The 15,117-nt window shown below is 31.1% G+C and overlaps 1 protein-coding gene across 1 annotated transcript in view; it reads left to right on the forward strand.

Moving 5' to 3' along the window:
• The window catches only part of LOC106690641 (uncharacterized), a 31,539-nt gene extending 25,323 nt beyond the window's left edge, over window positions 1-6,216 (forward strand). The window contains exons 3-5 of the mRNA XM_014436146.3: window positions 3,323-3,411; window positions 4,431-4,520; window positions 5,879-6,216. Of these exons, the coding sequence (XP_014291632.2) occupies window positions 3,323-3,411; window positions 4,431-4,520; window positions 5,879-6,075 (376 nt within the window). The 3' untranslated portion in view covers window positions 6,076-6,216. The remainder of the gene's footprint in view (window positions 1-3,322; window positions 3,412-4,430; window positions 4,521-5,878) is intronic.
• The last annotated feature ends 8,901 nt before the right edge of the window (window positions 6,217-15,117 follow it).

The following is a 15,117-nucleotide window of genomic DNA, read 5'->3' on the forward strand; positions in this document are numbered from 1 at the left end:
GAGCGAAACGCCGGGCAATTAAATAGTTGAAAACTATATTGTTCTTTGTTGACCGCAACCCTCACCATCTTCTTCATATTTTAAATCATATGATTAACTATATATATATTTTTTTTTTAATTTATGCCGGTATGAATATGATCATTTATCACTATTACTTATTGTCCCAGGTTGTGGTAGGTTGTAATGAATAAATCAATATCACTTCTGAGGAAAGAAAATGAGCTTTGCTTAAAATACTTTTAAGAACATAGGGACTAATTACAATAAGCTGTATTTTTGTAAATTTTAAAACTGTTGAGAATTAAGAAAACACAATTTTTTTATTTTTTATTTTAATAGTCTTTGAGTCTTTAAAAGCAGTACGATTAGTCCTTGCAATTGGTCAATGCATTAGCAATGAGTTGTTATTGTTTACTGTGTGGACACAAGACTTTTCTGACAACTTTAGGTAAACAGTGAAATACGAATATTGTCTTTTTTTATGTAAAAAAGTCATATTATTTCACAAATAAGTACCTGAAAATTTCCAGAATATGTATAGTTTACGAATTGTGACAAAAAAAAAAACTCTTTTCACACAGAATACTTTAAAGCACACTCATTCCACTATTGCTAATATTGGCCTGATTGATCAAACAGAAAGGTGTCAACCAGCACCAATTTTTAGTACATTTAAATAATGAAGAGGATGGTCAAAACAGAAACAAAAGCAGTTGTTGTTGTTGTCTGGGGCTTAAGGGCGTAAAACCCTAAGGTCATCAACGCCCATGTTTCGTGCTTTATTTTATTTCTATAATTCTATTTCACTTTAAATAATTTCGAAAAAAAAATTTAAATAATTACTTCTGTTGGTATTTTTTTATTACGTATAACAGATTTTCTGGTTTAAATCTTATTCAAAAGGCCATTCCTTTTTAAGAAAACTAAGACCATTTCCACGTTCTTCTGGTCATCATTCAGAGCATCCGATACACTCGGTCCTACTCCCAATCTACTCAAGTTCGCAGAATAAAAATGGCATTTTTCAAATATGTGTCTGATCGTAAGTACACTGTTGCAGTATTGACATTTTGGAGGTGGCTGCTTACTGATCAGATATCTATGAGTTAAACTCGTATGACCTATTCTCAATCTGGCAATAGCTACCTCCTCCCTGCGATTGGAACGGTATGATGTGGTCCATGGTTTAGTGGTTTTTTTGATGGTTTTTAATTTGCTTGGCGGGCTTTCATCCCACATGGCTTGCCAACTAGATAATATCTCATTTTTCATTGGAAGACTTATTTCTTGTGGTGTCAGAATGGCCGTGCCCTGACCTGAAAGAGCAAGTGACCCGTAATTGTAAATATTTTGGCTGAACAAAAACATGCTGTCAAATGTGATTTCATGGAAGACTAAAATATGCGTTTTTGTCCTATTGTTCCATTGAGGTATTGTCACAGATGTGGTTCCTCTTTCCATTTACGCATTATACACTTTAAATGAGACAATCGTAACCATGAATGCTAACAATTAATTTTGGTTACCTAAATGTTAATTTTATAACTATATTTTTTGTTGAATGATGAGATGAATTTAATTAATAAAACTAAATCAAAAAGTGTGACATTGATTTATAATTAAAAGTATTAAATTTGTCCTTATTAGATTTGTTAGTCCCATTTATTATAATTTATTATTATTATTATTAACTATATTTATATTTTATCTCAACTTACTTCTTTATTTTCCGTCCTTTATTGCGTTAAATTTTGTTTTCTCAAATCTACTTTTTTGTTTTTGCATCTCCTGTACATTTTTAACCTTTATGTATTTTTTTATCTTATTATCTAACAATGTTCTTAGTTGTTTTTGTATCTGTTTAGCCCTGATGAACTTCTACAAACTGGGCCGAAACGTCAGAAAATAAGTAGTTGTTAAAAAACGTAAAACGTTAGTAAATGTGATAAAATATAGGAGAATGTGAGCCGATAACAAAACCTTATAGGTTTTATTTATATATCATGATTTCATAGGCCTATATATCATATTCATTATATACATTCTATTTTGACAACGGCTTTCATAATATTAATGAAACTTAAGTATTTTTTTTCCTACTTCCTAATTTATTAAACAAAGACAATATATATATACATATTTAGTGCCGTAATAGAATCGGAAAAGTAAGGGTGCTCCGACATTTCCCGTTAGAATCAGATGTTTTTCGTTTTTGTATTCCTCCTTTATTTATTATTAAATTTCTTTACTATATTTAATTTGCCTAATGTTTATTATTGCTAACAATGGGAACAGTTTATTATTAAATTTTTTTTAATAAAAGAAATCAAACATACTTTAGAGGAAGATTTTTCAAAAATGTCAATCATCTGGCAATAAGGATAAGACCTAGCTGCTGTTAAAGGCCATTTGATTCTTCATTGAAATGGCGACTTTAATTAAAATTTCGAGAAAATCGAACTGACAGTAAGGCCCACGCCAGTCAACTTTATCGAAAAAGTAGCTGTCACATTCCAGTTATATACTCGCCTTGGATATGTAGTTTCAGTTTCGAACGACTTTTTGTTTTTGAACTAATATGTTCACAGACACACAGACTAGATTTTGGAGTCGGGGACCTCAACACATGTATTTGCGTCGAAAACTAGAATTCAATTTTTTTTTTTACATCGAAATAAACTTTCGCTTATATTTTCCATATATAGGTAAATGAAAGTAAAAACAAGACTACAGAATATAGAGAACCTAAATTAAATGATCAAAGAGCTCTTGAAATTTTGTTCAACTAAATATTGTGGTAAAAAAGTGCCAATTAATTTTTTTTGACAAAATTCTAAACAATGAATAACAAATGATGAATTTCAAGAAAATCATTAATTTGTTGTTGTTTTTTTTTCAAAAATTCCAATAGACGAAAAAGAAGAGAAAATCACAAACAATCCTTTTTCTAGAAATGCGTACAGGTTGTACAAAGACTGATCAAAGGCAGTTAGAACTCGCAGCTCGTCTTTCTTTACTTCCATTATTCACGAACCGTTTTTAGAAAGTAGAAGAAACTATCTGTCATCAATATTCTGTACCATGTTGGGTTAAGCCCGGCTTACATAACTTAGAAAAAAAAGGGTATCTTTAATGGTGTCAATATTTTTACAGCTTATTCAGAAGTCTACTTTAACTTTGTTTATCAACTTTAAAACAAACAAACAAGGCGTATAAATTAGAAAAGATAATCCAACTTTTCTACTTTATACGACTTTATCACTCATTGTCATTTGATTTATTTTAGTTAAAATTAAGTTTTTTATATTTTTATTTTTAGAAATAAAAAGATAGTAAAAAACGGACACGTCCAGGTATTTTACAAGTCAAACGAACGAGGAAAATTGAATTCCACCACTTACATACCAGGTAATAATTATAAAAAAATAAAATAGATAAATTGAAATTTTTTAACCTTTTAATAATTTCAGATTAAATGAAAATATAATTAGCATAATTCAGAATAGACGTAAGGAATAGATAAAAAAATAAATTTATTCCGGTTATTTATTATGCTAGGTAGTGAGTCCATTAGCATTCCTATCAAGATAAATTTATATTCATTTGCCGTAGATTTATTTCAGGAGAAAAAAAAAGTACAACTCATAACAAGGCATTAGTGTCACTATAATACGCGACTTGGATAAAATAAACGGTTTCATCGGAATAACCAAATATTATTGGGCAGTTAAAAATATAATTAAAAAAAAAAAAAATAATCAGATACGTGCTCTGTCGTTTATCTATTAGAAAAATAATTGATTTTGGTATTTCTTTCTTTTTTTTTATGTCCTATCTACAATGGTGATACCTAGGCCATTTACTGATTAAAATAAATTTTTATTAAACAAAACAATGTTTCGTGGTACTTATCTTAATATCTATCCATTACACTAGCGCAATCACTACAGTAAAATTTGATTATGAACTCATAAGGATTTTTTGAAAATTATTAGAAATAATTTGCGAAATGGTTACCATTATAATACTATTATCCATTAAACAATAACAATTTTGTTTAATTAATCAACTTAATTCATCATCTGTCTTTAGCAGACTTTATATCTTATACTTGCAAAGTTGAGCCTCTTCATTGTTATTTCCTTTGCTTACATTCCTATAATTTTGATATATCTTGTTTCATTAAAAAGATCTTCAGTTTAGTATTTTTGAAAAGAATAAATAAATAAACAAAAATTTCAGAAAATATTTCATGAACAATTATAAAAAATAAAAAAATATAATATTTTTTAATTTTAAAAAAACAACCTCTATAACCAGTAGTTGATTTATTTCATGTCAATTTAAGTATACTATTATGTAATATAATTTATTATATAGTATTGATATATGATTTATATTTATATATTACGTTTAAAATGTTTCAGGTGAAGGAAATTATCAAATATACAACTACGTTCTTAATCTCACTCCTGAGTATAGAGTGCGATATGTATGCAGTGATTTTCCTCGGACTAGTGAGTAACGATTTTTAAAATATGCCATACACATCAATAAACAACATATCCTTTGATGTGATTTTTTTTTTGTCATAAGCAATTTATTATTTAGAGAAATATTTCCTTCCTTTTATTCACGATTTCAATTTTATTTAAAAACTTTTTTGTAAAAATATATATATTTTTTTTGTCAAGCTTCTACACCCTTTCCACCGTGAACGAAACTAAACACTCCCACTGACTTCTACCATTACCAGCTAGACTAGTGTAAAATATGATATTAAACTGACTTAGGTGGTTAACCTTTCCGAGATAGTGGACCATGACTAAGTCATCATATTCCCTTATCCTTCCAATTCATTCCAAAACTTTCGTAAAATTATTTTTAACTAAAATATAAAATCACTGATAATGACCTCCATGTATCTTTCACTCGAAATATACAGCCGGTCCTCATATTTACTTCATCACTTTCCGTTCTTTCGAAAGTGACTTAAGTTGAATTCGACTTAAGCAAAGTTCTGCTCGACAAAATTACATGAGTAAAAGCTTATTTAGTTGCCTTTAGTTCATCTATAAAGTATTTTATATGATTTGCGCTTATTTTATTTATTTTGTTATTTTTTTAAATAAATGCTAAATAACTTGAAAAAAAAATTCTACCTGTAAGGCTACAAGCCATGAAGGGTGAGGGGTTCAGTACTTTATAAGAAAGTACTGTTTCTTGAACAATTGGGCAAGGAGGTGAGGTGGTTTTCTTCCCCTCGGCTGTACGTGGCTCATGTGGTTGAGGCGCAGGTCTTTGACACCTGGGAACATTGGCAGTATCTGGCCTGGGGTACTGACTTTCTTCATTGCTGTAGTGGTCCCACGAAATGAAAGCTTCATCCCCATCCAACACGGGCAATAAGTTTTCTTCCCCAGTTAAGGCCGTCATCTTTATAGAGGCTGGTTGTGCCCCCAAGAGAGCTCCTAAACCAAAGGACTAATTCACACCTCAAAAACAGAATAAATAATCAGCCACAGCCGGTTTCGAACTCAGGCACGAAATATAGTAATACACCGCCTTACTAATTGTAAATATTATTAAATAAATAAAATTAAAAAATAATAGAAAATATTTTTTGAAATATTTCTATCTGTATGAAATACCATAACCTTATCTTTCAAATCCAATTTCCAATGATCTATCAAAGTAAATGAAAAGATGTTCTCAGGACTGTATAACATACAACTGTCTTGGTCATATTAATGACACATCTCACCTACTTATTATGTTTTCAGTGTAATCAATTTAGAAAATAAATAGCATAGATTATTTATATACCGACATGTTAATCACTATTTATCGTCAAATAAATTTATAAATATTCTAGTTCCAGGAGTCCATGCAGTCTACATCGAAACGAGGAAGCTATACCCTAGAATAAAGACGATAATGGAGGCTCGAGACGTGCTGGAGAAGTACAAACTTTCTGTACCTCTCGTCAAAATAAACCAGAAGAAATGCACCAGACCCATCAACATGGACGGATATGTACCACTCGTTACGAAAACTGATTCCAGTACATAACATCTAAAATAAAGACAAAAGCACAAGCGCATTTGAGCCTAAGGTCTTCACATTAATTTATTTTTTAAACAAAAAGTCATAAAATTGTAAATTATTTGTATATTGGGTAAATATGTAATAATAAATTATTTTCGAATAGTACTCCCTAATATATGTTATAATAAATAAGACTCTTGTTATATCAATAACCACACATACTTTTTTTTCAACTAAAGATTTCGCATTTCTAGGTAAGTACAATTCAAAATTCTCATTAAAAAAAAATGTTCATTCAGATCCCATATGCCCGTCCGTGATTTTTCTCTATAACTAACAGGCCGAATTTTTCGAGACGGCATTAAAGTTGCAAGTCCTATGACGATGATTCTCTCAGCAATATCTCAGTCATTTAAGAAGGTAAATTCTGTGTTTTTAGGAATTATGTGTTTTTCTTATTCCTTGATAATTATATAGATCACATAGAACTTCATTGGAAAACATTAGTGAAGATTTAGAACACTGACTGGAAAATAATATCAGATATTTTATCATTTGCTATTTATTGATATAAAAAAAAATAATTCTAATAATAAACCATTTTTTAATATTTTTCAGTCTTATTACTCTTGTTTTTCAAATAAATAAAGTCGGTATATAAATCATCATATACCGGGTGATCCGCAAGGCTGGGTCATAAAAGTTGTATATGGTGTTAATCTTCTAACTTGTAGTTCTCTTCCAGAGCCCAATTTTAATTTATTCTATGGCGAATTCGTAAAAGGCAGATTTTATAACACGGCTATCCATGAATGCTATTCCATCTTTTCATTTATTCGGATTATTTTATAATGACTTATTTAGTAAATTAAGTTATGAAAGAAAACAATATTTTTAGAATTTTTATTTTTAGAAAATAACAAATCAAAGTTTTATAAATATAGATCCAATCCAAGGGCTATATTTAAAGCTGATTAACTAGTCTTAAAAGAAAGCAATTTCCAAACTCGGAAATTATTAACGGAAATTATTAAACTCGGAAATTAATCAATCGATTCTACATAAATTGGTTCGTAATTGTTAAACAAGCATGTCAAGAACATTGTTGCAATAAATAAATAATTCAAGATCAACTTTTGAAATAATTATTTTCTGAAATTAATCAATTCTCCGGCTAATTGAGAGAATAATTGAAGCTATTTTTTTGTACGCTCCAATGAAAAAAATATTGAGTAACACGTACAAATATAAAAATATATACAATAAGTGACAAATTTAAATTGACAGCTATGAACATTTCACTAATATGTATTTTCAAAAAAACTAACTTTTTTGTAGGAGATGAGACAAGTTAAATAAAATTATTAAAATTAATGGTCATGTGTGTGTGTGTGTACTTTTCTTTTTACTTAATAGATTGATAGTTTTAATTTTAATTTATTAATTATAAAACGACATCGAAAAATCTAGGAGAATAGATAGAAAGGAAAAACAAAATTTAGTATAGTATTGAGTAAAAATTTAATTAATACTATATTAATAACTGAATTAAAATTAAAATTGTTATTGTATTAAGTAAAAGGTTTTTCGTGACAGAAAAAAATTATAACTAATTAAATTTTTGATTTGACTTAATACTGACATTTTTCCTTTGTTTTTATGTCTTCTCCTAAACGTTTTCTTTCAGCTTTTTCTCTAGGATACACCTTTAGGAGTTATCGATGAGAAACAAAAAAAAACAACATAATTCATTACTTTATGAAATTAGTTACCAATATTAGTAAGATTAATAGAACAGCCAGATATGCGTTTCTGTGTTAAGTATGATAGAAAGTAATTTTAAAAATTATTTTCAGATGTACGTTAAATTAATTTATTTATTATTTATTCACTGCACTGCAGGTGCTTCAAGATCATAATCTACCGCTAGATTTTTCACCAATTAAGGATGCCCTCCTTATAGAGACTAGGTGGGCCTAAGAATGGCTACTGAACCCACAGGGTTGACACTCGGCTAAAGTGAAAGATTGGATGATTTTCTGTCATAATGGGATTCAAACTCGAGTTCCGGGAATTAGCAGAGCTACGCACTGAGCTACCTCGCTCCCTATAGAACGCTTTATGTTAAAATAATAATACAGTATATATAAAAAATTATAATTTTATAGATAAGCAAAATATAAAAGTTAGAGGTAATGTAACCTGAAGATGATAACAGGACCTTAAAACGTCGAGGAAGATGAATGATGAATGAAGAACAACGTAACTCAAACTTTGATAAAGAAATGAAAATCGGATTATGTGACAAAAATAAAAATCCGGGATAAAAAGTTTATCGCATAAGACGATTTTTCTTTGCATACCTTTTAAGACTAGAAAATTGCTAAAACATCATCATAAAATATCTAGCCTAATATTTCCCTTATACACATATAGTCTGTTGAAATTAAATAACACGATCTCTAAATAGCCAAAGAAAGAAGAATTGGTTGGTTTTTGATCAACAAAAATAATGATGATTAGCTATTTCTATATTAAAAAAAATAATTCTAAGTTATAAAAATTTAACACCAGGGACAACGCTGTTTCCTAAAATATGCTAATTTTTAAGAGAATTACTCATTAAATTTACTTACTAAGGTGCAACAAAAACCCACATAAATGGTTTGTGCAATTAGATTTTGCTCTTTAAAAAAAAATTATATGTTTAAAAAATAAATCAATAAAGAAATTTGTAATAATTCTAAAGTTATGATGGAAGAGGGGACTTGGAAGGATTTAGCTTGACGATCTAGCTGGAGGAGCCTAGAGTTGCTACGAGCGTACTAAATAATTAGCTACACTCAGCTGGCTACGACAGTTGCTGGCTCTCTTCTCTTCATTTATTGTTAGCACGTGTCAACTTAGCGGTGCTACTGCTGTCACCATCAAGAGTAGAGCCTGTTCTAACTTGAGAGCCATCACCATTATGTGTCAAGGTGTTTACCAGCGGTTTCCTCAATGTATATCCTTATCCAGTTCCAGTACTAAAAGCAAGCCATCTTAATGTCACAGCTAAGGTATTAAACCTATTACAATTGGTAATAACAATAGTAACTCAGAGCGACATAGAAAAAAAATTGTTTGATTCGATTACATCTTCACAATTTAATCGAATATATAGCACGAATTTTAAGGAAATTTAACTTGCTTCCTTTTTGTCCATAAGCAAATATTTATTCTTCTAAAAGCAAATAATCAAAAGCACTGAAAAGTTAAAATGTAGTAAAAAAAAAAAAATTCAAAGAGCAAAGATGGACCACATACATACGATATTCGAACTACCGACTGTAACAGAATTTATATCGAGGATACATCAATTTTTTTTGTACGGATCCATCATTTGGACACTGACACCGACAGAACGGTCACAAAGGTGGCAGACACACACACAAACAGACACAGGCTCAACTACAAAACAACAAAATTATTTGAATCAACAAACCTAGTAAGGGAGACCGTCCGTGGCACAGATGGTTAGGTCTATCATTCTAAGATCTGCGGGCGGTGCCGCTTCGTATCCGGCCTGGGGGCGTTGACTTTTTCATTAAGTGGCAATCCCGAAATGAAAAACATGACCTCCCACCATGGTTAGAATACATTGGTCACCTGTAAATAACTAGGCAAACATCAGCTACGTTGTGGACTCCATTACAAAAAAAAAAAAAAAAAAAAAAAAAAAAAAAAAAAAAAAAAAAAAAAAAAAAATGATAAGCCCTATTACCAACAGACTGGAACAAAATACATCCTACGCCTTTCCAAATGATCAAATGTCCTCAGCCCCCTATTCAAATGGAGAAAAAGAGGCTACCCCCAACCCGTTTTCATCATGACATCAACCCCACATACTCATGAGGCTTAGAAGAAAAAAAAAATAAAAAAAAATTTCCTGGTGCGATGTGCGCATCATACACATTACATTTATTAACCTAGTTTCTACTACCTATATTCCCAAATGTAGGTTTGTGTATGACGCGCTCGTGTTGAAGTTTTCGCTATTCTAATCTAAAGAACAGGAAAGGTGCATCTATAAAAAGGAATATAAAAGTTTTGGAGTTGGGATCTCATATTTAAGGAGTTGACAAAGGAACACAGAGTAAACAAATTAAGAGTGTAGGGAGGCATTTGAGTTCTAAAGGCTTAAAAGAAGTATGCACCAAGAAAGTATTTTGGAGGAGTAAAAAATCCACTCAGTGGTTTAGTGAAGCCACTTAGTTTCGGCGTACCAACTGGAGACATGGGTGCACCTAAGGATCACGGAGATGAATCTGATTAAAAAAAAACTAATTGATCTCTCCAGTCTCATTTCTGGTCTATCTGACAATTCATCATAAAACAAGGCAGCCGTAATCAAAAGAGATGGAAAATGTGGCAAAATTACTAGAAACTGGTGAGTTTTGAGAGTATAGAATAACGGAATTTAAGAAACTGCTTAAGGATAATGATGAGTTAATTAGTTGACTGTGAAAGTTAACTGAAAACTTATTAATTAGTGTCAACGCTTCGACCGGAATTTCAAGCCCTCATAAGAACAAAAACCAGATAACCAATGAATTAAAAAATATATGGAATGATTAGAAAATAAATAATATTATAGATACATAAATAGTGCTGAAAGACATGTATATTCCAGGTATTATAAGAAGATAAAGGCTGTATGAGAAAAGTAATATTAAAATTAATTAAGGGGAAATAACAAATAATAAAATACATATGAAAATCTAATAAGTAAATATATGTACAAAATGAAAATTAGTAAAAAAAAAAAGTGATGAAAAAAGTGGGGAAGAAAACTTCTCTGAAAGTAATTAAATATGAAAGTAAATAACTGGATTAAAGAAATAAAATATAAAGTTATATAATCCAAAATGGATAAAGAAATATGAATATTTCAATTTAATAAGTATAAATAAGGATCAAGGTAATAGGAAAAATAAATTGCTTGTTTATAAAATAAACTTATTATCTTGTTTTTGTATTTGGTCCTGATGAAGGCTTGAAATTCTGACCGAAACGATGGGACTAATAAATATGTTTTTACTTATTTCGGGTAATTCGAAAAATAGTCATTACAGGGTAGGATCTGATAAAAAATGGCTCTCACTTTCTAACAGAGATGTGGAATTGAATGGGTCGAGATTGATGTATGGTAGTCAATATTCTGTATCAAAGAAACCTAGAGTTATTCAAATTTAAGTAACATAAGCATTGCACTGAGGGTCCTATGGGCATAATGGAGGAAGATAGGAACTTGAAAGAAAGAAAAACAAAATAAGGAAAAAATATTTAATTACATTTATTGTCCTGCAACCAAGAAGTAGCTAATTCATTGAAATAATAAACTAAAAGATTCTATGACATGGAATTTGAGAATTATTTCATGTTCTTCTTCGAAGGAAGCATATCCAAATGTTAAGAGCAACGGATAAACTTCTAAACAAATAATGCTTACCTATTTCACGAGAAGTAAAATATCACAGGTTATAAAGTCACTGGAAGTTCCCGGAAATGAATCTTAGTTTATTTAGGAATTTTAGACAAACAACTCATCTTAATCAGTTTGGCAAGGAAGGAGGAGGAACGTACACAAGGAGCAAAGGCCGTAATACTTCAGGCCAAATGAGGCTGAGAGAAGAGGCAATTTCAATTTACAAGGCCCCCTGTTTAGGGCCCACTTTGTCAGGGGGGACGGACAGTTACTCCTCCTACCTGTCGGGAACAAACCCGACCCTTTTGTTCCAATTAGCTCTATCAAATATTCACGTAAATTAGAATAGAAACAGTTATGGAGTATTTACAGAGTATGGAAAATTACATGCAGAATATGGGAGTGTCAAATATAAAATTTTGATTCAATTTAAACATACTAAAGTTGGGCGAAACTAGAGACACACGTCTGACCCTAATGGACACCCATACGGGGGATATGTGTCATCCCCCTCCCTCTCTCATTATTAAACCCAAAAAGTAGAGAAATTTGAGATTATACTCTTAACTACGGAAATTTTGGTAAAATATTTTACTCAACTACTTTATGAAATTTAAAACAAACACCTTGAGCCTCTGTAGCTAGGAAATATATAGAAATTGGAACTTCTTTATAACGGACATCTACGGGGAAGATGATTTCATCCGTTATATGGAAGTGAGCTTTATAGAGGAGTTAATTAGAAAAAAAATTAAACTAAGCTTTGAAATTTCATAGTCCGAAAAAAAAAGAAAATAATAAATTAGTATTTTAATCTATCTAGGGGTATCGGTATTGGTATCTGGTGGGGGAGGGGGACTCGTCCATCAAGTGGGTGTAGCGGTCCTTCTTGCGAACTCTTTGCGGCTACCTGAGAGATGCCATCGTGTACTAACCAAGGTTGGTGTGTCAAAATTCATTTCTTGGCACCGCCACTGCCTGGCCTAGGTGGGAATCGTACCCAAAACGTTCTGAATCGGACGCTCCGGGACTTGCTAGCCCGCAAGGCCCCTTTTAACCAATCTAAAGGAAAAAATATTATTATTATATTTTAATTTTATTGATACGTACAATTGTGTTAATATATATTATAGATCCAATAAGTGAAGTTCATTTTTCTGCCATATAGAGTGGCATGACACAAACATGTGGAGAATCTAGCCATTGACAGAACTCCAATAACATTTCTAGAGGAGAAGAACTCGAGGCCTTCAGACGCCTACGAGAATTATCAGGTAGTGAAGAAGAAGTCAGGTTAGAAACTAGTCTGTTAGGAAGATTAGCATGAAAGGATGGGTATCTGGTTCTGGCCAAATCGGCAACATACGAAATATTGAGGTCCTGATTGATGACCAAGTAAGGAGCATTAAGGATTTTGGATTTAATGGATTGGATATGAGAGGAATCCAATGGTTTAGTTGAGTCCCAAAGTTCAATTCCCTGAGTCTAGAATAAAAAAATCATCGCATCGGTCTATGGCCGTTTGGTAGGATACAGAAAATGGCGCCTTGTCACAATGGTGCCTTGTGAATTTAATAGACAATTGTTGCCCTAGTCTCCGAGAAATTAAAAACGGATTTTTTACCGTGTTTTAAAACGTAAAAAGATCATTTTTAGGGAGAGGTTTGTTTATTTTTTTTCACATGCACAGAATATTACGGTCAATCATAAATATACATTTATATTAAGTCGAAATGTTATGATTAATGTTGCAGACATGGATGATCTGAACATAAACAGAGTCATTATGTAATCGGGTACTCGAGTAGAAATAGAGTAGTATTATTTTTATTATTATATTTATTTTCCTGAGCGATGAGAATTTATTTTATGAAAATATATTGATTTAATTAATGCTAATTTAATTCATTACTTCAGTGCTAAAATGTTTCTAGCTAAGCATGTCAATATCCCACCCACTCTATTAGTTTTTTGTTTGTATATTGCGAGGTATATTGTGTTTTTGTAGTGTGGAGTAAACCCCCTAAATACCTACCTAGAAACACATATTATGTAGCGTTATAAAACTCTTTGTGAAAAGCAAAGTACTCCTGATCACGTCTAGTTAACTTTAATTGAAAAATGTAAATTTTTAAATTAAACGACAAATTACTAATAACTCAAAACCCCAAATTTTGAATTTTCCCACAATTTTGATCAGCTTTTCCAACTATGTTAAAATATTTTAATTTTCCTAATCATATTAAGAAATACTGATATATCTAAAAAAAAAATCTGATAATCAATAAATAACTTTTGAAAGATCCTCTTCACATTAATGATTATGAAGAAATATTTCTTAATGTGATTAGGAAAATAAGTATATTTTAAAGTGAGTTATTAACTGAAATTAAGAAAAGAAAAACAAAAAATAATTTTAAATTAAAATTTATTATCAGAAGTTAATTTAGTTTAAACTAAAATAAGTAATTATATTTTACATTACTGCATGAAATGGAAACACTTATTACAATTTTATGTAACCTTTTCTATAGGAGCTAAAGATATTAGTCATGATTCTTTTTTATCTTTTAATAAGATTAAAATCAAACTACTTTTTGTATTATAGGAAATAATCAGTTATGCCTCAGGACTTGTAGGAGACAATTATTATCTATTACATTTTATTAATTAATCCTTGTTAATTAGTGAACATTAACTGTGAATCCGTTAATGAGGCGAAGTGTAAGGGGGAAGGTTTGGGTAATTATGCATGGGGACGTAAGTTGGACGGGTGTTATCACAAGAAGCGGCGGACTGCAGAGATCAGGGGGTTGCAAAAACTAGGTCCTTCGGTGCCGAGTCGCTTTTTGCCAACTCCTCCAGGCCCGGGGCACACCTAATCAGCAGATATGGTCAAAACACGTCCCAAACCCCTCCTTCTAATATCTTTACCGAGTCCACTACCTCTATCTTTCTCGGGTATTAGCAAATTAGGATCGCTTAAAAGTGCAGATATGACTGCAATGCATGATGATGAAGATTTTCAACATGATATGATATAATAACACATATTTTTTTCCTAATCACCTTGCCTGTAACATTTTAAACTTTGTAACTCAATACTCACTGAAAACCTGTCCTATGGAAGATCAAGATATAGGGGGAAGAACAGGGTAAAATGAAACACCGGGGCAATACCAGGCATGTTTTCAGGTATGCAGGATAAGCCAAGTAGTTATTCCATCAAGATTTACAAACTTACTTCAAAACATTATTAACATTCATAATCCTTAAGCACAAACTCTATCCAACCCCAACTATCTCTGAAACCATCCCTGAAACACACTCACTACTTTAGCACTCTCATTGAGTCTCCACTGGCTTTCAATATCAGTGAAGTGGCTAGCAGAGGACCGCTGAGACCTTTTGAAGCTCTGCTTTGCCTACCACATAAGGGTGGCAAGGTTCGGAATTCCTAAGGCTGAATTTTCATTAGTATGGATCATTTTCTGATTATTTCGTATTATGATGGAATCATTTTCTTTTCTTAACATTGTATTTATTTGATATAACTTAATTAATATTATTATTCTATCGACTTACTTATTTTTACAGCT

Source organism: Halyomorpha halys, unplaced genomic scaffold (assembly GCF_000696795.3).
Source record: "Halyomorpha halys isolate HHAL.00 unplaced genomic scaffold, Hhal_1.1 Scaffold1791.1, whole genome shotgun sequence".
Classification (NCBI taxonomy): Eukaryota; Metazoa; Arthropoda; class Insecta; order Hemiptera; family Pentatomidae; genus Halyomorpha; species Halyomorpha halys.